The sequence below is a fragment of the Colletotrichum higginsianum genome, chromosome 10, assembly GCF_001672515.1.
Source record: "Colletotrichum higginsianum IMI 349063 chromosome 10, whole genome shotgun sequence".
Classification (NCBI taxonomy): domain Eukaryota; kingdom Fungi; phylum Ascomycota; class Sordariomycetes; order Glomerellales; family Glomerellaceae; genus Colletotrichum; species Colletotrichum higginsianum.
The window spans coordinates 2,881,928-2,903,847 of record NC_030962.1 but is presented as its reverse complement, the minus strand read 5'-3'; the positions used below and the strand labels follow the sequence as shown (position 1 = coordinate 2,903,847).

Genomic DNA, 21,920 nt, shown 5'->3' with positions numbered 1-21,920 from the left:
TGACATAAAGTTTGCCAAAGACTTGGAAAGGTTCGGGCTTCAAACGTGGGCGTTAGGATAGTATCCTTTCTGGCCTGATGATTTCTATTGCAAAAGAAACACAAGGCAGACGACGGGAAAACCCAGAGACGCAATATGCTGAGTCGGTGCCTGATTTCGGTGGTCGGCGAGGTTATAGGATGACTTACCCAAACAGGACATCAGCCGATATCGCCACATTCTCAGCCATCAGAGTGCGAACAAATTTACTGGGAACCCGATCCCACGAAGCCAGACCGACAGAATACCACGAAGAACTCGACACATGTACCTCTACATGCGTGTCGTCGGTGGCACTTCTCGCCAAGTCTCTGGGCGTAAGCTGCACTAATCATGCACGCTGCAAGGGACGCGGACCGCTCATCTCATTGCCACCAACAGGGGCAAGGGGGGCCATCCGAATGCAACATCAAGAATGGCATCCCTACCCAGGAAGCCTGTTCTTTCAGCAGCTTGCCTAGAATATTTCGTGAGAAAGGGAAGTGAGGTGACCGCTCGCTGGTCGCCATTTGAAGTCTGCAAACAGACCAAACAATTGAACTCTTCCGAGTCCGTCTCTGCGATCCCCGCCATCGGTTGACGAGGACTCCTCCACTCTGAAGTCCTCGAAATCGATTTTTATGTTTCCTGCCATAGTTGTTCATTTTTGAGCAGATATGGTGGTTCTTACAGTTACTTTGGCCTTACTGGCTAGCCATATTCCGAAGGTTTTAGGCCTTGTATATCTTGCCAACATCACGAATACTCCTAGTGGTCTTTCCAGCTCTTGCATCCAAGTCCTCAAACAAGGCGTCGACTGCGATGCCGCGCTTCTGGATATTGATGCTGCATTTTACGAGACTGATGCGGTGCTGAGTTCATTGTGCACAGCCGCTTGTGCTACCGCTCTCACGACGTATCAGCGGAGAGTCTCCGGCGCATGCGGCACCAGCAGGTATACGGACCATGAAGGATGGTCGTATCTAGCCTCGTACGACTTTCAGGAGCGTTATGAGGCATACCAGGCTGTTTGTCTTCAGGACTCGTAGGTTTCATGTCCCCTCAACTGCGCAGCTTCAGTATCTGTTCCGCTGACAATTTCATGCTCTCTTTGAAGGTCTGGCCGAAGATGTAACGCTGCGATTCGCGACGCCCTTCACATGGATCCAGATGCGATGACAACGTCGGCAGCCCCAGGTGCGTTGAATGTTCTCATGGTCAGCCCGTTGGTTGCGACTAACACAAATGAGTAAAGAGCCGACCCTTGCCTGCGACAATTGCTTCCTCTCCAGTATTGCGTTGCGCATCCAACAACCCCTTGCGTCTGACGAGCTGATGGCATCGAAGTTTTCATCTTTGACATCGTCTTGCGGCAGCACTACAATAGCCGTCACAACACCAGCAGAAACCACCTGGGCTATTCCGTCAGTCGTTTTCCCGTTCAAATTGAAGTTACCTATGGAGATTCACGATCTCAAACTGACAACAACGAACTTTTAGCCCAACCTCAGAACCTACATCGACTCCCGAGTGCGTGGGAACGACGTACACCTTGCAGTCTGGCGACACTTGCTTGAGTGTTTCCAAGAGCCGCGGTGTCAGCACTTCACAGCTTCTGGCCGCCAACCATCTTCCGGCGTTCTGTTCCAACTTCCCCAGTTCCGGAACGATCTGTATTCCCGACAGCATTTCGTGCAAGCCGTACGAGATGGTCAAGGGTGATAAATGCCGGGACGTCGCGTCGAAGAACGGCATCAGCTGGACGCAGGTCGTGACCTGGAACCCTGAACTCGGCGAAGCGTGTGAATACATCGACAACTTTGCGTCCAGAGGCTACGTTCTCTGCGCCTCGAATCCCGGTGGTTCTTGGGTGCACCCGTTCCCCGAGGACGAGGTCGACATGCCTTCACCCAAAACAACTGCGATCCACCCGTGAGTCCTGAAAGAGGCCCGAATTCTATCTCCTAGAGATTCGCTAATATTCATCACAAAGCACGCCGACTGTGGAATTTGAGAGCTTTGAAGCTATGCCGAGCCCAACGCGCGCAGATTTGCTTCCTAACTTGGGCGTACTGAAGCCACTAGCCAACGGAACACGCAAGGACTGCGCAAACTACGCAGAGGCGCCGATCGAGTTGAACGCTACGATCACGTACGACTGCCAAGAAGTTGCCGCAATCTACGATGTCAGCGTGGATGAACTCAAGGAGTGGAACCCAGACCTCGCCGTCACCCCCGGCCTCGAGAGCAGCTGCGAGCTCCAGGGCGGATACCGCTACTGCGTGTCGCCCAATGAGCGACGATGGCCAGATATGACCGAGTACTGCGTCCGGGAGACCATCGCCGAGCCCGGATGGAGTTGCGCGGACTACGCGTTCTGGTATGGGGTCAATGTGACACACCTCAACGAGTGGAATCCAAGTATCGGAGGAGAATGCGAGAACTTCCACACAGGTGTGTCAAGTCGCCGGGTCAAGTCCTCACAGCTGGCGCCAACTAACTCGGGAAACAAGGTTACACGTTCTGTACGGGCGTTAAACATTTCCGCCCTGCAGGTGAGAGAACCATTATTTCTGGTTTTGGGGCAAGCATATGCTGATCATCTGTCAGGCCAAATCTCAAGCTGCACCCGCTGGGTCATTGCAAACGCCACCGAAGGTGAACTCAACCCTTACTCCTTGTCATCCCTGCCGATTGCTGATCAACGGGCCTTTCTATTTAGCTGGCGTCGATCCTTGTGACCAGTTCGTGAACAACATCAAGATTCCAAAGGCGCGCTTCGTGGCATGGAACCCCTCGGTAGGATCGGATTGTAAGTCTCGGTCTAGACAAGCAGCCCCATCAGTCACAGTCTCTAACAGCTTGTAGGCTCTGGTGTCGTCAAGAACTACGACTACTGTGTTGCTATTCCGACTTGGCAGCCGCCGGCGTAAGCAGTAGGGGTTTGTCTGTGAGGGGAGCGAAGAGGATGGTCAAGCACAGTGTACAGGATGTGTGTGGTGGAGCTGCTTTGGTGGGCTGCCTTTCTGGCTGTAAAATTAATTTCACAATCAACTGTCTGTCGATTTGGACTCATCTTATCGGACCGTCGTTGTTGATCACCAGACCTTCTGGTCAAATTTGCCGCAATCCTTCGACTTGGCAACTGTCCGCGGCTTTCCAACTCGGCAGCAGGGGGGCCTTGTTGACTCAACAAGGGCAGTTATCGGCTTCTCCTGAATGGTTATTAGGTTACATCGGCAGACAAAAGTCTCGAAAACAGTCGCTGCCTAGCCTTGGCGTCGGCCCAGAGTGGAGCGTTGATGAACTCTTGAAGGCCAAGTTCGACAACGCTTGTCAACGATCAGCCCTACAATTCTCGGTCAAGACGATAAGATTGACTGATAAGACGGGTCTCGTGATTTTCAACAAGAACTTCGGACCAAGAAAGGAAGCTACCTAGCGTTCTGAGTGCCTAGACCGAGTTGAGACCATCTGCTTTTACTCCGGAGACAACCCGTCAAGCCACTCCGCCAAGTCCACATGCCCGTTGTTCCGCGCAAATCCCGCTGCGTTCAACCCTGTTATGTACTCCACCACATCAGTCCGGGCTCCGTGCTGGAGAAGAACCTCGGAGAGCTCTCGGTCCCCTTTGGAAGCTGCGACCTGTAGACCGGTCATGCGAGGCGTCCGTTTCCTCCCCGGCAAGTCATCCTCCCATGCATTGGAGTTAAATGGGGCGTTGACATCCACGCCTTCAATGCACTCAAGAGCGAGTCTCATGATGTCCGTCCGCAGCTTCCCATCCAGGGTCGAGGAATCGGCGATGCTACCCACCAGGCCCCCAGACTCCCATTCGTACAGGTCACGACCCGACGGCCTGACTTTATTCCCGGGGAATACGGTGAGGAAGTCGAGAGCTTGGTCGAGGGATTTGCAACGCGCCAGATGATCGCCAAGCGATGCCACGTCACAATAGAGTCCCCTAGAGGCCAACGCGAGGTGAAAGTCCCTCAGCTTCTGGCTCCCAAACGCCACGCTGTCGTCTCTTTCAATACTGGGATCTTGGCTGCGTATCCCATGATGCAGGAACCGCTGCGTTTCCGAGCTCACGGGATCATGCACCCAGCCGAAGTTGAGGATGTCAGTCCACATAGTTATCTCATCTGCCGAGTTGCTCTGTTGTTTCGGGGAATGCTGGTGTATCACGGTCCAGTAGGCGGTTCGTGGTTGAAGCAACATCTCATCCAGAAGGTCAAAGGTAGACCTGTCGGGAGGCCCCGGCAACAGACGAATGAGGTGTCTAAACAGGAGTGTGTGTCGCCTTGCGTAGCAGATGACCAGCAAAAGGTCGGCAATTTCCGGTAGCAACGCTGAGGGGTCGGTCTGGTCCTCTCGGCCGAGCCGGTCGAACTCGTCTGGATCACTTGTTGTCCATGATCTGGAAGCAAGACGTTTTGCCTTGAAGTAGTCTTGGCGTGGCAAAGTTCAAGTCAGCTGGAGTGAGAAAAAATTGCGCGTGGGGAACTCACCATGTTCTTCCAAGGGAACGAAAGCCGGATCGAGATGCCGAGCCTTGACAGCCCCCGCGAAGAGGTCCAGCTCTAGTAGGTCGCTGAAGTCTTCTGGCGGTACATCCCACTTGTGCGTTGTCGCTCCTTTCCTCAAGTGAGACAGCACGCCGTCCAAGTAATCGCTCAGGGGGAGATACCCTGCAGCATGCTGTGTGGCAAGCCGAACGAAGCAGGTCTCCGCAGCGTCGGCAAACTCGTTTCTTATCTCGTGGTTCCAATCTCGGGACGAGCGCAAAGAAACTCTCGACCCTGATCCTTCGGGATTCCTGTGAATTTCCATGCTGCACGTCGATGATTCGTTGGAATTGCGGGAAATTGGCATTCGACGACTCGCTAAGCGGCCCGGGATCAAGCTTAAATACTAAGACGGTCTGGCTGATCGATCTCCGCTCAAGAACACCGTTAGACATGGGAATCCAGGGGTTGTTGTAATGGAGATGTGGCCCGATAACGGACGGAACTCGCATGAGCGCTTACCCCTAATCTGCGATTGGTTTGCTTCGCGAAGGAAGCGGGGTGCCTCCCGGTTTGTGGGGGACATGCATCCGTTCGCCTCTCCGCGATCTTGGCGTTTCTCAAGGATCGGACCGAGAGGCGGCGATGTCCCAGCTAGATTACCAAATCCGGCCGGAATCTCCGTCCGCGCCCTGGGGGACGGGGCCGGAAGTGGGGCAGCGGGTCGCGAAGGATCGGTCCCCATCCCGCTTGGCGCGAAGCTGGACTGATCACCTCACGTCAATGCGACCACGAGGCATAGATTGTCATGGTTCGTGCAAGGGATGCGTAGGGCTTGGCTTCGACTTTGAACGGCGAGAGAAAGTGCCATTTGCCGCTTTGCAATCATGAATCGTTGAACACGTGCTGATATGGACCTTGTCGTCATCCCATTCGACAATGTGATGCCTCGTTCCCGCGTCTGAAGGTTGTGAGTTTGAGGAAGACCACGACAGGTTTTTTCAATATGATGATATTAAAAATACGTGTCAAGGAGAGTAAGAAGTGTAAGGTCCAAGTCCACAAGGTCTGGTAACCAGCTGTTGACAATTCAACTCGTCCGTGCAACCTCCCTCATCTACCACCCATTGCTTCCGTAGGATCCAAACCAGTCCTGGCCAAATCCCTGAGAAGCGAGTCCGTTGCCCTGGCACATATTGGCCCGGGCCTCTAACCTTGACCGTCCAAAGACATCAGACGTCTCGTTGCCCGATTCCAGATCTCGTCTGAACTTTCTTGAAGGGCCAAGCTCGAACGTATTGATGTTTGTAACTTCCCAGGCTTCTTTGGTGTTGGAGTCCAGTGCATAGAGCTTTGCCTCTCCCGCCCTCACCTTGCGCTGGAGGACGGGCCGCTCGTGAGACCAGAAGATGTTGTTGAAGCGTGCGTCCTGGTACTTCTTGCCTGGCTCGTAGAGGGCGAGCTCGGACGGCGTCTCCGTCATGATGATAATGTCTCCGTAGCATGCTTCAGCCATGGACTGCGACATTTGCTGGAAATACCTGATGCTCGGCGGCACTATTCCGGGAGGTTTCGTCGCCTCGAATTCCGCCTGCTTCTTCCTGACAGGATCCAGCCAGCTTCCGGGCGTGAACATGGCGTAAAAGTCCCGGACGCCCGCGTGGCTAGATGCATCAAGGCTGTTGGGGAACAGATTCTGTATCGGATCGTTGATCAGCTTCATCAATTTGAGGGCATTCAATCAATCCATTTCCGGAAGCCTGGGAAAATGCATACCCAGATTGTGTACCGGTCCTTCTGGGACTCTCCGCACGCCCATTCGGTGGCAGCAACGGACAGACCCGTAGCTGCTCCAGCAGTTGTGACTCCTTTGGAATAGAAGACACACGTATCGGTAAGGGCTGCCTTGTCTCCTTTGATGTATCGAAGGAAGGTCTGGGCAGTCATGTGTTTGAGAATAGCCTCCGAGTCCGTTTCGTCGAGGGCAGTCCCGTCGTTCTGAGTCGGACAGAACACGCAGTTCGAGAGATCAAACGCGGGACCCAGGTTCATGTACAGCATGTCCGGCTCTTCCACCCTGACCGACCATGCGTCATCATTTTTTCTCCATGGGATGACAGGTTCTGGGTAGCGGGGTACAGGAGACCGTTTCCTGGGCTGTCGTCGGAATAGAGGCTTTGCCTGGCTGGGCTGCGGCTGCGTGCCTACATCGCCGCTGTACTTGAGATGGGTGCCACGTTTGAACCCATGATTTAGGTGGATTGCGGTGTTTTCGAATTTGAAGCAAGAGACCGTAGAGACTGACAAGAAGCAAAGGAAAAGAATGACACGAAGCCGTAGCGACAGAAAGTTGGCCATGGCTTCGGAATGATTGAGTGTGAACACGCGCCAGGCACCGCGCCTAGCAGCTTGTGCTTAGAGAATGTGAAGCGTAAACAAACGAAGCGAAATCTGTAAAAGAGTGGCAGTTGTGAAGAGCGAATGTCATCAGATACCGACAGGAAAGGGGCACATTTACAACACGACAACGGAGCGACTTGCACCAGACATGAAGACGACACCGGCCAAATCCCCCGGAAGCTAGGCAACGGATGCCTAGGCATTTCTTTCCGTGGACAAAAGTCGCAAATCAAGCCGAGATAACAGACTACAGTCAGAGCACCCCTCATTGCAGTACTCTGTAGCACATTGTCCAAGCTTCTGCAACTTAGATTGAGGCGAAGCGAAAAAGGATTCACAGTGGCAAGGGTCGGTGATGACTAGAAATTCACGCAAGCTCAACTTTCAAGGGGGGGGGTGATGCACTAACTTGAATTGGACACAGCTCCGCAGACAACTGCAGAAGTGACGAGAGCAACAAACATACAAGAACTCAAGTGATCACTCATGGCTTGTAACGGTACATGATGCAGTTGTGAAGTGCCTACCTTGCATGGGTTCGTTCACATTGGCGAGGAGGTGCCAAGGTGCGCAGATGTCCAGAGTAACATCAACCCCTTCCTGATACAGGGGCGGCACTGTTCTCATTGGATACACCTGGGTCCGGGCTGTCCCGCTCTCAGCCTGCATAAGCCTCGAACGGCAATCCTTTGCAAGCCATCGCGTCCGAGGTTTGCTTGGCAAAGAGTCGGACCACAGACCTCTTCATGTCTAGAGCTCTGTAATATGGATTGGCGCTTGGAAGCTGTGAAAACCGCCACTCTTCAAGGGAGCAGCAGGTACTTCAGGAAATCACCAGGGCTGTGGAAGATGACAGGCAGCAATAACACCGGGCGGGCCGAAGGAGCGAGGACATGCTGATGGAACTTCAACTAGCAGGATGTATGAACAAGGAGGTTGGAACTATTGATGCATCCGTCGGGCGCATGATGATTCCGAGCTATGCATGCTCGAGATTACCTATCGTCTCTCCAAGTGAGTGTGGACTGACTGGAGCCACCCAATCATGGGTTTTCGAAAAATGTTGCCTAAGGAGCGGCATTCTGCAATCTTCACGATGGACCGACAGCGTAATCGCCAATACAAAAAGAAGAGCTTCTCAGCTACGACTGCTTTTTGATTCACGGCAGCACCAGATTCTATCGGAACTGTGCCTCCTTTGTCGCCTAATCTGGCCTTACACTCTTTTTCAACCGATACCGACTGTCATTTCCGTACTCAACTCATCGTTCACTTAGTTCTAATTTACCCCCGTCTATTTTCACAATGAGACTCCAATCTTTCGCACTCTTGCTGGCCCAACTTTCGTGGTCCGTCGCCGCCCAGTCATGGGATGTCGAGCCGCCTTCCACCGCAGATCCTAATACGCCATCTGACTGCACTTGGTGGCATGTTGCCGAAGCCACCGAGACTTGTGAGCTGATTGCAACCTCTTATGGTATTGACGTCGCGGACTTCATCTCATTTGTCAGTGCCGGCTGAAAGTCTCCTTTTTTCCAAACGTTCAAATAACTAACAAGACAGAACCCCTCTCTGGCTACGTCCTGCAATCTTGTTACCTCCAACTCATATTGCCTGGAGAGAAACTGGGGGATTCCTCCCGAAGTGCCGGTTACCACCACCACCACCAGTGCCGCCTCGACGCCGACCAGCGATCCCGGTAATGGGGTCGTGACGCCAACTCCGATCCAGGACGGCATGACCAAGAGCTGCAATAAGTTCTATTTCGTCAAGTCCGGAGACGGATGTGCAAACATCGCCAGCAACAACGGCATCGCTCTTGCAGACTTCTACAGTTGGAACCCAGCAGTTGGAAGCACGTGCGGCGGTCTCTGGGCTGATGTGTATGTTTGCGTCGGTATTGTTGGCGGTGCAACCGTCACGACCCAGCCTCCGGCATCGACAACTGCTCCCGGTAACGGTGTTTCTACGCCGGCTCCCGTCCAGGATGGCATGACAACCAGCTGCAACAAATTCTACTTTGTAAAGGCCGGAGACGGATGTGCCGCCATCGCCAGCAGCAACAGCATCGCGCTGTCCGACTTCTACTCCTGGAACCCGGCCGTCGGGGGTACTTGCGGAGGACTCTGGGCTAATGTCTACGTCTGCGTCGGCGTCATTGGCGGCAGCAGTCCTACCACTACGACCTCACCGGCATCAACCACGACGGCGGCTGGCAACGGTATCGCCACCCCTACGCCCATCCAGGAGGGCATGGTTGGGAACTGCAACCGCTTCTACATGGTCAAGACGGGAGACGGCTGCGCGTCAGTCGCTTCCGCCAACGGCATCCCGCTGTCCGACTTCTACAAGTGGAATCCCGCCGTGGGTGACACTTGCGCCGGCCTCTGGGCCAACGTCTACGTCTGCGTTCGCGTCATCGGATACACAGCCCCGGTCACCACCACGACGGCTCCGCCAACGACGACCACGGCGCCGGGCAACGGCATCAGCACCCCCACGCCGATCCAACAAGGTATGGTCGGTAACTGTAACAAGTTCTACAAGGTCAAGAGTGGAGATGGGTGCGCGGCGATTGCATCTAGCAACGGTATCGCCCTCGCCGACCTGTACAAGTGGAACCCGGCCGTTGGCAACACGTGCGCCAGCCTGTGGCTGGATACTTACATCTGCGTTGGCGTCGTCGGCTCGACACCACAACCTACTACGACTACTACTACTCTGGCAACGACCACCAGAGCTGGCAATGGGGTCGCGACGCCCACGCCTATCCAGGACGGCATGACCAAAAACTGCAAGACCTTCCATCTGGTCGTCGGTGGCGACACGTGCTACGACATCGCGGCCAAGGCGGGCGTTACCCTGAGCAACTTCTACGCCTGGAACCCAGCGGTCGGAAGCAGCTGTGCAAGCCTTTGGGGCCAGTACTATGTCTGCATTGCTGTACTCTAATAGCCCGTCATGAAGAGGGACGGTAATACATAAGCTGGTGTGTAACGATAGACCAGGATTTCGACAGTGCATCGCAAGGTGGCTGATCATTGTTTTCCTCCTCTGTACATATTCAGCTACGAGATTTTGTCGCTTCTATGATTCGAAAGTCTCAACATGATTTGCTCTCGGCTTTGTTTGCCAAGCTCAGTATCTCCAACCGTGACGATCAAGTCGAACGCGAGTTTTGGGCAATGTTCGATTCATTGGGGGTCGCATTAAAGGACTGATAGATAATACCACAAGGACAGAAGTACCTCTTCGTATCGAAAATGCTTTTCTTGCATCTCTTGACGCCGCATCACCCTCTCTGAAGCGTTGAACGCGTTCCCAGCATGAGTTAGTGGAGGGTCGGGTCGCTGTCATTCCAGTTTGCAGTAGGCAGCAGTGATGCGGCCTATTGCACAGAGGAGCGTGTCGTGACAAGTTCCCAGACAAGAGCCCGATATCACAGCCCCACGTCTGTCACAGCCCCATATAGCGGCCCATAGATCCAAGTACCTGTGCGCAGAAGTCGAGACTACCAGACAATATGCAGTAACACTGGAGAGTGTGGCCTAGCACATGACCCCCCCCCCCAGTTCGCTGACCCCATCGGACGGCTGGGGAGAGTTGTTGGTGATTGTCGTTTGCGGAGATCATGGTTGTCGGCTAATCTAGGTTCGGCGGTGGCTTAAGACAAGATCTAGTGTGGCTTGCCAATCGAAATCTTGGCTACTTTCGTGTTTGCCTCTTAATTCTCGTCTGCTTGCTATGCGTGCTTATTAACCTTGCAAGCATAGAACGAACGGAGTTATTGATGAATCACCAATCAGGCACCAACCAGCAGCGGCGAATTGGTTTACATCAGTGAAGTATTTCAATATTTGCTGCTACAAAGTATGCCCCATTGGGTTGATCTCCGTAGCACCGAGGCCAGCAATGCCCCGGATCCGGACAAGGATCTTAGAGCACCGCTGCGTCCGTCGACAGCAAATTCCAACCTTTCCATCGCCAGCTTTCCCTAACTTTTGAAGTGACATCATGCCTCTCATTCTAACAATCACGATCATTTATCGGAACGTGAATGGACAAGCGATACAGACATACATCTAGCCGGAAACGGCCAGTCGCGTGCTTCTAAACTGGGTTAGATCCAAACAATCGAGACTAGATCCAAATAAAATCTTTGTGGTTTCTGTCTTGAAGGGAAACATCCTGCATCTACGGCTGAAGCACAATCCATGTCTTCCTCAAAAGGTTGCACATTTTTGGGCTTCCTCTTTCACTCAACGTCTTGCCGGTTCCAATAAGGCCCGGGACTCCGGGAGTTCTAGTAGCCGTTTCATGATCCCTTCTCCGTGGATGACTTGCCAGCAACGTACTTCGACACAATGTCGGTTCCGCTCTCTGACTTGACGGCCGGTCTCCCTGGATGCGCCGTAGGTAGCCCACCCGTTCCTTCCCATACTTATGCCCGTCCTTCTGAGGCTTCATTTGCGTCGCTAACCCACGACCTCACTTAACAGGGGCCATGCACATCACAAGCACTCAACCTTGCCACATGTGCCGCGACCAATCTGACCTCGGGGTGTCTGTGCAAGGACAGCAGCTTCGTCGAGACATATCGACTCTGCGTGCGAGCATCGTGTGATATGGCACATGTTCTAGGTACAATTCACTTTTTGTTCCCTTGGCCTTATTACTTCTGATTTACTTCAGCGGTTATCCTCCTTCATCTTCCCTCTGCTGCTAGTCATCGTGCTAATGCACAGCTTCATTAGTTGCCAAAAACGTCACTTGGACATGGTGCGATTTCCAGTATCAGAACCAGGCGGGGTCTATGCCCGGAAAGATTGCCCTACTCATCATAACGGCCTTCTTTTTTTTCGTCCGTCAGCTCGCCAAAGTAATGAAGCTATCGACTTGGGGTGCAGACGACGTAACGCTGATACCCGGTTATGTGTGTGACGAAATGAGAGTTCTCCTAATATGACAGTATCTCGCTGATACGTTGCCTCAGATATGCTCGCTTGCATTTGCGATCTACATGTTTTATGGTAATTATGCCCAATGTGGAGTAAGAAGCTCACTCAAACTCACTCACACATTTCTAGGGTATCGTTTAGGTATCGGACGAGACGTTTGGTCGTTATCCCATGATGAGGTCGATCTGTTCATGCAAGTAGGTCGCCTGATATTTCTCCGGTATATCACTTTCCAACGTCTTCAGATCATCCAAGCTAAAGATATAGTTCTTCTATGCCTTTGAAATACTCTACAATCTAAGCATCGCCACTCTAAAAGCCTCGATACTCTTTTTCTATCTCCGCGTTTTCAACCTCGTAAGCCCGACTTTCACCAGAGTGCTCTGGTGCACCCAGGTCTCAAATCTCGTCAACTGCGTCGTCTTCACGACGGTCAAGCTGAACCAATGCAAGCCCTTTAGCTATTCCTGGGAGGGTTGGGATGGAAGGCACATGGGGCGCTGTGTCAACCTGAACGCTATACTGATTTCACACGCCGCTATCAATGTCGCCATGAACGTATGGTTGCTGGTGTTGCCAGTGACGCAGACTTTATGGCTTAATTGGAGGACAAGACAAAAGATGGAGGTCATGTTCATGTTTGGACTTGGAGTTTTGTGAGTACTGCCGGACTAATTTGGATCAACACCCCTAAAACGTCGGTCATGGTTGGGATATCTGAACCTGACGCTCTCTTTCTGCAGTATCACGGTTGTCAGCGCCATGCGCCTCAAGATCTTATTCAAGCTCCGAAATTTCTTGAATCCTACGTGTAAGTATCCGTGGCTTTGCTCCTAGGCTAGGGATCGAAAACAACATCCCCAACTGTCTCTATTGATGGCTTGCGCTGAAACCGAGATAGACGATGTATTTTACCTACACATGTGGTCCTACATTGAACTCTCAGTTGCCGTCATCGTAGCCTGTTTGCCGTCAACTCGTCTGGTATGGCGTGAGTTGGTTCCGAAACTGAAGAGAAAAGTTGGACTTGGACCTCAGTACACGCATCGCAGCCGGGAGAGTCAGCATAAACGCTTAAGATTATAGTTTGCGGAGTGCTGAAAAGGTGAACACACTGTAGTGCAGTTATATGCACGCAATCAATGCGACGTTCAATATCAAGAAAGTCGCGTTGGTGAGAAAGTGGCAGGCGTTTCTGACCGAAATTTGTCGGGGCTGGTCGAAGATTGGGATCAGACAACTGTCACAGAATACGATCCCAAGTCCATATGTCTCATCCTACTTGTTGTCAAGAAACGAAATAGAGGCCTATCTTCCAATCTCGTTGGTTGCAGAGACGAATGGCGTGATTGTCTCACCAGTGATGTGAGATATAAGCCGGCTAAGACATTCCCTACATCTGAAGATTGTCATCGTCTACGTCGACTAGGACAAGAAACACTGTGATAGAAGCGTCTATCTCTCTACAATGGAGATACAGGACGAAGACAGAGTATTTATATCTGTCTTGAGGGCATCTACGTCTCAGAACAAGTTTCAGGACTAACTCGCAGGACTGGCTTGCAAACACCCTACCTTATACCTATTATGACAAATACACTTTGCTATTACACAAGCAGATGATAAGAATGAGGACTAAGCATCTCAGCTTAACGGCTAAAAAGCGATCCGAAGAAAAGGCTCCGCAATAAAAGTATCGTCTTTAGTATGTTCTGTTCTGCACTATGTAGGCACCTAATCGAGCCGTTTGCAACAACGGTCATTAAATGAACACTGCATTAGAACATGGATAGGACATCAGCGGACGAGTTACAATACTCCCTTGTGCTCGGGCCTTGATATCGGCTGGTGTTTGATGCTTTGAGGGCTAACGTGTGGTTGTCGTTATCGTCGCTGTTGGTGATGATGATTATCCTGAAGCAGTATTGGGTCAGAATAAGTGGTGGTCGACACATATCAACAGAGCAACATCTTGAGAGACATCTTGAGACATCTAGAGAGATGGATGAAAGAAAGGGTCAAGGGTCTTCTAATCAAAACAATATGCGGTTATCACCTACGACGCGGGCACAGAGCCTGTGTAATGTTCTATGAGAGAATGTATCTAAAGTTTCCTATGACTACCACAGAACTTAGAGTCTTTATTACTCAATGTCCCCCACAGAAAGATAAGTTACAGGTAGCCCTTCTTCTAAAAATCCAAAACTAAGTCACACAATTTCAATGAAATACGGGTTAAAGTACGTCGACAATCCACTATAGTGAACCCGTCGCGTGAGAAGCAAATCAATCACAGCCGCGTTGATTGCTGGGCCAGGTACGGCAATACTGCTTCGACTACACCCGTCAGATTCTCTGGCAGAAGCGCATGCGAGGCGTTCTGGATGACGACTGAGACGGCACGGTCAGGGAACAGGTTGGCCGTGGTGTTCCACTGATCCTCTGGCTGGAACGGGTCCTCAGCTGGGATCAGCTCGAGAACCTGCGTAGAGTTTGCACCAGCCCAGAATTTGGTCAGGTCTCCAGCTGCCTCGATAGCTCCGTGCTCCATAGCGAGCGTGTCCGGGTACCATCCATCCAGCCAGATATGAGCATCGTGGCCAGGCGCGAAGAAGGCCAATTCTAGAGCCGCGAGGCGCGTGGCAACAGGCAAACTGGTGTTGCCAGCGACAAAAGGCATGCCGGCAATGTCCTCGGGAATTTTCTGGCCACCGGGGGAGGCGACTACAATAGCAGGAACCTTGTCGGGGTAATTCAGCGCGACACGCTTAGTGACAAACGTGCCAAAGGCGTGACCAAACACAATTGCTCGACCGCCTGCGATAGTGTCGATCACGTCGGCTATGTCTAAGGCAAGGTCGTCCAGGGTGACATTCGCCATAGGACCAGACGATCCCAGAGTGCCCCGTGGCTGGGGACGCAGGACAAGGTAGCCGGCATTGACGAGAGCAGAGGTGAGGCCGTTGAAATCATCGCCGCCATCACGGCCGTACGATGGGACAATCACCACTGCCGGGCCGTGGCCTTGCACAAGGACTCGGGTCGAGGTTTGGCCGCTCTGCACGTACTGAGTGGGCCATTCGAGCTCCTCTACCGCGAGTGGAGCAGCAACAGCGGAGGGCATGCAGGCTAGGCCCAGAAGACCAAGGGTCAGAAGGGATGTTGTTTTGTAGTTGAACATGTCGAGCTTGATAATTGAAGAAGAGCAGGGTCTTGAAAAAGGTCTAGTAGGGTCTTTGTGCGAGGGGGGTAAATGCGGACGATGTTGTGGCTTTAACGTTTTTATACTGAGAACTGAGAGTGCTGAAGGTTGTAGCATGTCGGTTTTTCTCTTTCGTTGAGGCTGCTCTTATACGCGGAAGACCTCCTAGACAGTAGCCAAGAGCTAACCTTTTGGGAAGGTCAAATCCGGGTTTAACGGATCTGACATCATGATCGTGTTGAACGGAAACCTGGGCATGGATACACATGATTCCCACAGGCGCCAATGGAGGGTAGAGGAGAAAGGGATCTCGGTGGATTATCGCGAAAGCCGTACATGGTGCATCACTAATTTCAACGCGAACGGGCTGTTGAGAATAGATCCGACAACACGGAATACTCTATCCGCAAATTAGGCCAAGTTTGTCCACCCGAGGTCAGCAGTTTGGCATTAGGGAGTCGGAGTTGCGCTGTGTGCTTATTGAGCACCACCTTACTAAGTCCTGACTGACTGACTGCACGATGCTGAGCGCCAAAAACAAAAAGAGAGTACTAGTGTCAGACAGCCTGACGTCACTTCAGCCAGGTGCCACGTTTTAATTGCGTTTCTTAGAAAAGCGCCTCGTGTCACCTGAGTAATTGGTTGATGCTGTCCTTGCTTTAGCAGATGTCGGCGACAAGTCGACACAATAAGCCCAGCATCATGGCCCATGGCACTTGGAGGAGAGCCAAGCACAAAATAACAGCGTACCATTTCAAATTCGACAACCTTGAGCGCTCGTCGCTCAAGATCCTAGTGGTTTTTATCTCCTCACTATCTCCGTCTAATTCGCCATTCACGGCACCCTGCAGGTCTGGCAAACGGATCCGGATCTGTCATCGCGAAAAATAGGGGCTTCGGTTGGGCAACAAGAGACATCGCTTTCATTCTCCTAGGCGTAGCCGTCATTCCGCTCGTAGTCATAAAGACCCGCAATACGCCGCTCGGGAAAGCCGAGTTGGTTGTCTTCGATGAGGGTAGATGGACAGATATGCCCTTCTTGCTATTCATTGTGGGCAGCATCTTGGTATTCCTTGTCCTTTACGCTCCCTTCTTCTACTATGAGCTCTTATCCGTCGACCACGACGTCTGTTACCTTGACTCGTCGCATTATATTGTCACCCTGCTCATCCTAGGTCGCTACTTTGGCCGATCATCGCTGGAGCCTTGGCGAATAAGGTAGGAACTGTCAATACATTGCTCGGGTGCACCCTCTGCTCCACTGTTCTGGCGTTTGAATCGCTAGGCATCTACAACATTGGCAGCTTGATTTTTTTCAAGATCTTGTACGGTGCCTTCTCAGGTGGCGTCGTAGGCCTCGTGCCGGCTGGCGTTGTCGCCTTGAGCCCTGGTCTAAGTAAGGTTGGCGCCAGGGTGGGGACGACCTTGACCCTCGCTAGCATATTGCTTCTTGTAGGTCTCCTTGTGGCAGGATAAATCATTTCCTATAGAATTGGAGGGCACTGGAGGTCACGAAGGTCCTTAGGAACAGGACTTATCCAACAGCTTAGTATGTTGTACCAGGATGAGGATGTCCTGCACAGCCCCTGTGGCTGGTGTCACTGTGGCTGGTGACGTGGGACGCTCACCAGCGCCCTCAGTAAGCGCTCTCCACTAGACTAATTACCAAGCCGGTCGTCGCAGCTATTCCTAGGCTTGTTCGAGCACTTCTCAACATAAGAGTCCCATTCCTACGGTCCTGGCCTCCTATATATTCTTTTGGTTGTTGTTCTGTGTGAGAATGGGAAATCGTGCTTCTACCCTTTTCCCTCCATCTTCTTCCTTTCTCGCATTGCCCCTCACACCGTTGCAGAGAGAGGATGATTAAGGACCAAAATAACGACAGATCTAACCACCCACGCGCGTGCCACCAAGACTACCTGTCTCCATTGTCTGTTTACTTTTACAGCCGTTAGGTAGAACAAGGCGTCAACATCCATCCATACGACGTTAGCCTTTTCGTTGAATAGCAATTCTGGCACCAGGCAAACTAGAATAATGTCGCGAAGATTAATAGGTGCTAACTACTGCCCGTAACTAACCGCATTGTTTTTACAACAAACAAAATAAACCCCACACAGCGTCGGACTTGACTACCCCGCTGATATCATTGACAAGACAGGGGGGCATGCACGTTTCGAAACATGACGTCATTGTCAGGTGAACATGCACAAGCACCCGCGTCACGTCACAGGCATGCAATTAACAAGAAATGGAACTTCAACTCAGCAACAGGAAACCTTTCTCTCTTTCTTTCCCCCTGTTGTATAGCTTGCAAACCTAACCTGTACCTCCCCGAGCAAGAAGCTGCAAGAAGAAGACAAATCCGTCATGAATATCGATATACCGAAGCTGGTCAAGGCTGCCGTGCCGGAGTCAGAAGGACGCAATGCGCGCATCGTCTCAGACAACATGACCCGCTCCAACTATAGAGATTCCAACTTCCTGTCCCAGGATTTTCCTCGCGCGCGACCGAAGCTATACGTAACTGCCGAAGATGACGACTTTGACGAAATCACTCTAGGGGAATGGCGCGACGAGAACTTCGATGTCGAGTATCTGCCAATGGGAAGCAGTGCGGACAAGTACCGGAGCAAGATCCGATCGTTGAGCAAAAAGAAAATGGGGCCCTGCGAGACTTTTGGCATCGTCGGTTAGTGCTGAAAAATGCGTGGCATGGATTTTGATAAGAGGCATGGAGTACGCTGATCATCAACTCGGCAGCTTATGGCGATGCTGCGGCCATCTGCCTGGAGCACTACCACGTAATGGACAACAACCCGGAGTTCAAGCTCGGGCTGCTCATCGCATACTATCCGACGGCCATCCCAGACCCCAAGGGGCACTTCCCCAGCAGCATCTCGACTCTCGTCCATCTCGCCGCAGGGGAGGAGATTGGTATCACCAAGCAAACCCAGATGGTAGGGATACAGGGCAAACGGCGCACGACCCGCAAGAAGGTAGAAAGCGGCATCGGCACGGGAGGCACCTTGCGGCTCGCGTACCCAACCTACACGTACGACGCCGTGCCCGGTTTCGCCGAGCATGACCTGGAAGAATACAGCAAAGTCCCCGCCGAGTTAGCGTGGAGCCGGAGCTTGAGTGCGGCGAGGAAGGCGTTCAACAACCACGTCGACTTGGAACTTGTGTTGGAGGAAAATGTACAGGGTCAGTACTCACCAGAACTGATGCTGCAAAAAGGCAGAAGACCGATCGAGAGCTGATTTTGTTGCGCGCAGGCAAATTCTTCACTCGAAACCTGAACCAAACAATGTCAACGTACACGACCCACAAGAGCCCGCACGTCACTCACATGCCGACCCTGACGGGAGGCATTGGAGCATCGGAGCTCGAACGCTTCTACTCTCAGTTCTTCAGCAACCCCCCATCACTGAAGCTGACCCTCATTTCTCGCACCATCGGGGCCGACCGAGTCGTCGACGAGGTCCACGTCCGTTTCAAGCATACCGAGGAGATGCCGTGGATCTTGCCCGGCGTCCCGCCAACGAACAAGCGAGTCGAGGTGCTCGTGGTCAGCATCGTCGGATTGAGAGGAGGCAAGCTCTACCACGAGCACGTGTACTGGGACCAGGCCAGTGTTCTGGTGCAAACTGGCTTATTGGACCCGGAGCTGGTCCCAGACGCGGCACGCAAGAACGGGGTGCAGCGGCTCCCGGTCGTCGGAAGAGAGGCGGCGAGACGAGTTCTGAAGGGGTGGGACCCGGACGAGGAGGGAGAAGCCGACAATGAGCTGATATCGGGTTGGGGCGATGAGGATGAGCAAGGAGATGAAGGGGACGAAAACGGGGCTGGCCAAGACCGTGAACGACAGAAGAAGAAAGACTCAAACAAAAATGACTCTGACAAGAAGGACTCGGCCAAAAAAGACTCGAGCAAGAAAGACTCAAGCATGAAAGAATCGGACAAGAAAGCCTCCAACGAGAAAGACTCGGACGAGAAAGAATCGGACAAGCAAGACCTGGACGAGAAAGGCTCGGACAACAAAGGTCTGCCCGAAAGGCCCAAGTCTTCGACCGAAAACTCTAGCGATAAGTCATGATGAGAGATTCAAGAAGGGGACCACTAGGCTTGTTGAGAAGGGGAGTGGGGTTGATGAACATCGCAATTTAGTCATGCCCAGACAAGTGATTGAAATCCTGTCGCCTGAAAAGTGGTTGTTCAAACGATGTGATGACTGGCAGTAAAGAAGTGTCTAATGATACAAACAAATATGTATTTCTGTAAACTAAGTGTCTGTATGTGATGGCTGACGATCGATGTCTTCCGTCTGTCGATATCCTCCCGTGATCTGGTCCAGTCAGGCCTAGAACCTAGAATAACCTTGCATCGGCGCCTCATGTGTTCTGGGGGTGCGTGAGAGGATGACAAAGGAATGACATTAATCGGAACAACAGAAACTCGTGAATGAAAATGAAAGAGCATCTCTTCACCCTATTACAACACGGCCTTTCTGCAAATTCAAACCCATTCGAACGCCTTGTCGTACTCTCAGCCCACGTCCGTCCACCCCGCGTGAAAGCCATGAGGACTGAATGCTCTTCTATCAACACCAAGCCGTCCGTCGCTTTTTTTTCTAACCCCTTCAACGAACCTTCCTGCCCCAGACAGCATAAAATATTCCAGTCGCTATTGCCATGACGATAGCCAAAGAAGCCCAGACATAAAGCATCTCAGGGTCTTTGTACAGGGGACTGATGGCAATGCTCAGGCCGGCACCAACGGCTCCGGTGGTCATGAAGACGGACTGCATCACGCTCTTCATGCTGCCGGGCGCCATGCTGAAGGCCAACTCCCAGCCGGCCGGCGAGGACAGGATCTCGGACATGGCCTCGAGCAGGTATACCGGCAGCTGCACGAAGACGGAGACGGCATTCGGGATGGCGCCGGCATTGGACGCGGCGCAGCGCAGGGGCGCGTCGTAGCAGGGGGGCGAGATGTAGACGAGCTTCTGCACGACGGCGGCCATGGCCATGGCGAGGGCCTCGAGGGCGAAGCCGGCGGTGAGGCGGGTCGTGGCCGTCAGGGGGAACCCGGAACGGCGCAGCCAGGGGAAGAGGAAGCGGTCGACGAGGGGCATGAGGATGATGATGATGACGGGGTTGGCGTTGTACATCATGTCGTTGGGGATGCTCGAGGTGTCCATCTGGGCGGCCTGGGAGATGAGGTTGTTGTTGATCTGGCCGCGGCAGAGGTGGAGGACGGGCCAGACGGCGAAGATCATGCGGCAGGCCACCATGGCCGTCTGGAGCTCGTCGACGAAGTCGTCGGTCCAGGGCACCTTGCGCGAGTGTTGGAGCTGCTGGTGCGCGGGCCTGGCCTTGTCGAGGGAGAAGCCGCCGCGGACGGCCAGCCAGAGTGCGCGACGGGCGTCCGGGAGGGCCGAGGACTGCGTGGGTGCGAGGACCAGGCGGCCGCGTCCGAGGACGAGCACGGCGGCCGACACGGAGAGGGCGCAGAGCGGGAGCAGGTAGGCGGCCCAGAAGCCGACGTGCAGCTCGAGGGCCGTCGTGGCCAGGCCGGACAGGCCGCCGACGTTGATGCACCAGTAGTAGTAGTTGTAGATGGACTCGAGGGTCAGGGCGCGGTCGACGACGACGCGCTCGCCGCTGCGGGTGGTGACGACGGCGCCGTCCTCGGTGGTGTACTGGTCGCCGACGAAGGCGGCCATGAGGCCGTTGGCGCCCGACATGCCCAGGGCGATGAGGACCAGGGAGGCGATGAACAGGCCAGCGGAGTAGCGGGCCAGGGAGTCGAGGCTGGACACGAACAGCAGGACGGTACCGGCGAGGTAGACGACGAAGGTGACGCACAACGTCCGGTAGCGGCCGAGCCCCTTGTCGGCGACGATGCCGGAGGCCATGGGCGTCAGCCACGAGATGATGTTGAAGACGTTGGAGACCTGCGAGGCCCTCGACTGGCCCCAGCCCAGAGCGCCGGGGCGTAGCGGGTCGCCACGGCCGTTCTGCATGTAGTTCATAAAGGGCGTCGTCATGCCGTAGAAGGAGAAACGTTCGGCCATGGTGAGCAGCATGACCAGCCAGGCCGCGTTGGGGATCCTATCCGCCACCCTGGGGAGGTCCTTGGTCGCCGGGCTCTCGTCAGGCTGGCCGGCGTTGTCGTCGGCCTTCTCCAGATCACCTGGGCCGGACTTTTCGAGAGGACCGGTAAGGTCTGGGCCGTCCGCCCGGCCTACCTGGTCTGTCATGGTTGCTTGTTGTTAATCTGGCTTTTGACTGTGACGAAAAAAAACAACAGCTAAGCAGTCGTAGGATAGTTAAAAATTCCGTTCTGGTAGGGGGGCTTGATGTCGACCCACGGTGATACTGGGAACTGCGTAGGTAGGAGGCGAAGTCAAGATTTCTTTCTTCTGCTTTTCTTCTCCGTCTGTTTACAACCTCAGTCCGTCGCTCGCTTGCGACAACAACACCGTAAGCGAGCGTGAATTTTTTTATATATATTAGTCATGACTAGGTTGAGGCTATCTCGGCAACGTATCCTATTCTAAGTCTGCAAGTCTATCGGGACGGGGACAAAACCTGCCGTCGAGGTTCTTCTGCCAGAGTCCGGGGATGAGTGGTGGTAGACAGGGAATCGGTGTGGTTTGTTTCTGATTGGCTGGGACAAGGGGAACGAGACAAGGGGAACGATATATCCCTCGCCTGGATCGCCAAAACTAGAAGGTAAAAAGAATCAAAGACGAAAAATGAAGAGGAAAAAAAGAAAGAGACCTCGGTTGTGAATAGTACGCCTAAATCAGCCTTAGCTATGGATTGT

The 21,920-nt window shown here is 53.1% G+C and overlaps 8 protein-coding genes across 8 annotated transcripts; 4 read left to right on the top strand and 4 right to left on the bottom strand.

Moving 5' to 3' along the window:
- Positions 1 to 1,263: 1,263 nt before the first annotated feature.
- CH63R_14336 (LysM domain-containing protein) lies at positions 1,264 to 2,951 on the top strand (the record flags this gene model as incomplete). The annotated part of the gene is made up of 5 exons (XM_018309310.1): positions 1,264 to 1,442; positions 1,519 to 1,950; positions 2,012 to 2,472; positions 2,741 to 2,830; positions 2,887 to 2,951. The coding sequence occupies 5 exons, from the start codon at positions 1,264 to 1,266 to the stop codon at positions 2,949 to 2,951; spliced, it is 1,227 nt and encodes a 408-aa protein (XP_018151628.1).
- A 547-nt stretch (positions 2,952 to 3,498) lies between these two features.
- On the bottom strand, positions 3,499 to 4,893 carry CH63R_14335 (uncharacterized protein; the record flags this gene model as incomplete). Its single annotated transcript, XM_018309309.1, has 2 exons — positions 3,499 to 4,469; positions 4,530 to 4,893. 2 exons carry the CDS (start codon positions 4,891 to 4,893, stop codon positions 3,499 to 3,501), a joined length of 1,335 nt encoding a protein of 444 aa, XP_018151627.1.
- A 750-nt stretch (positions 4,894 to 5,643) lies between these two features.
- On the bottom strand, positions 5,644 to 6,884 carry CH63R_14334 (NPP1 domain-containing protein; the record flags this gene model as incomplete). The annotated part of the gene is made up of 2 exons (XM_018309308.1): positions 5,644 to 6,222; positions 6,303 to 6,884. The coding sequence occupies 2 exons, from the start codon at positions 6,882 to 6,884 to the stop codon at positions 5,644 to 5,646; spliced, it is 1,161 nt and encodes a 386-aa protein (XP_018151626.1).
- A 1,347-nt stretch (positions 6,885 to 8,231) lies between these two features.
- CH63R_14333 (LysM domain-containing protein) lies at positions 8,232 to 9,878 on the top strand (the record flags this gene model as incomplete). The annotated part of the gene is made up of 2 exons (XM_018309307.1): positions 8,232 to 8,432; positions 8,490 to 9,878. 2 exons carry the CDS (start codon positions 8,232 to 8,234, stop codon positions 9,876 to 9,878), a joined length of 1,590 nt encoding a protein of 529 aa, XP_018151625.1.
- Positions 9,879 to 11,739: 1,861 nt separating this feature from the next.
- Positions 11,740 to 12,544, top strand: CH63R_14332 (CFEM domain-containing protein; the record flags this gene model as incomplete). The annotated part of the gene is made up of 3 exons (XM_018309306.1): positions 11,740 to 11,859; positions 11,896 to 12,081; positions 12,152 to 12,544. The coding sequence occupies 3 exons, from the start codon at positions 11,740 to 11,742 to the stop codon at positions 12,542 to 12,544; spliced, it is 699 nt and encodes a 232-aa protein (XP_018151624.1).
- A 1,630-nt stretch (positions 12,545 to 14,174) lies between these two features.
- Positions 14,175 to 15,065, bottom strand: CH63R_14331 (Alpha beta hydrolase fold protein; the record flags this gene model as incomplete). The annotated part of the gene is made up of 1 exon (XM_018309305.1): positions 14,175 to 15,065. The coding sequence occupies one exon, from the start codon at positions 15,063 to 15,065 to the stop codon at positions 14,175 to 14,177; it is 891 nt and encodes a 296-aa protein (XP_018151623.1).
- Positions 15,066 to 17,456: 2,391 nt separating this feature from the next.
- CH63R_14330 (Dienelactone hydrolase) lies at positions 17,457 to 19,185 on the top strand (the record flags this gene model as incomplete). Its single annotated transcript, XM_018309304.1, is given in 3 exon segments — positions 17,457 to 17,778; positions 17,850 to 18,293; positions 18,299 to 19,185. Coding segments are annotated over 3 exon segments (1,653 nt in total).
- Positions 19,186 to 19,728: 543 nt separating this feature from the next.
- Positions 19,729 to 21,351, bottom strand: CH63R_14329 (Oligopeptide transporter; the record flags this gene model as incomplete). The annotated part of the gene is made up of 1 exon (XM_018309303.1): positions 19,729 to 21,351. One exon carries the CDS (start codon positions 21,349 to 21,351, stop codon positions 19,729 to 19,731), a length of 1,623 nt encoding a protein of 540 aa, XP_018151621.1.
- Between the last annotated feature and the right edge of the window lie 569 nt (positions 21,352 to 21,920).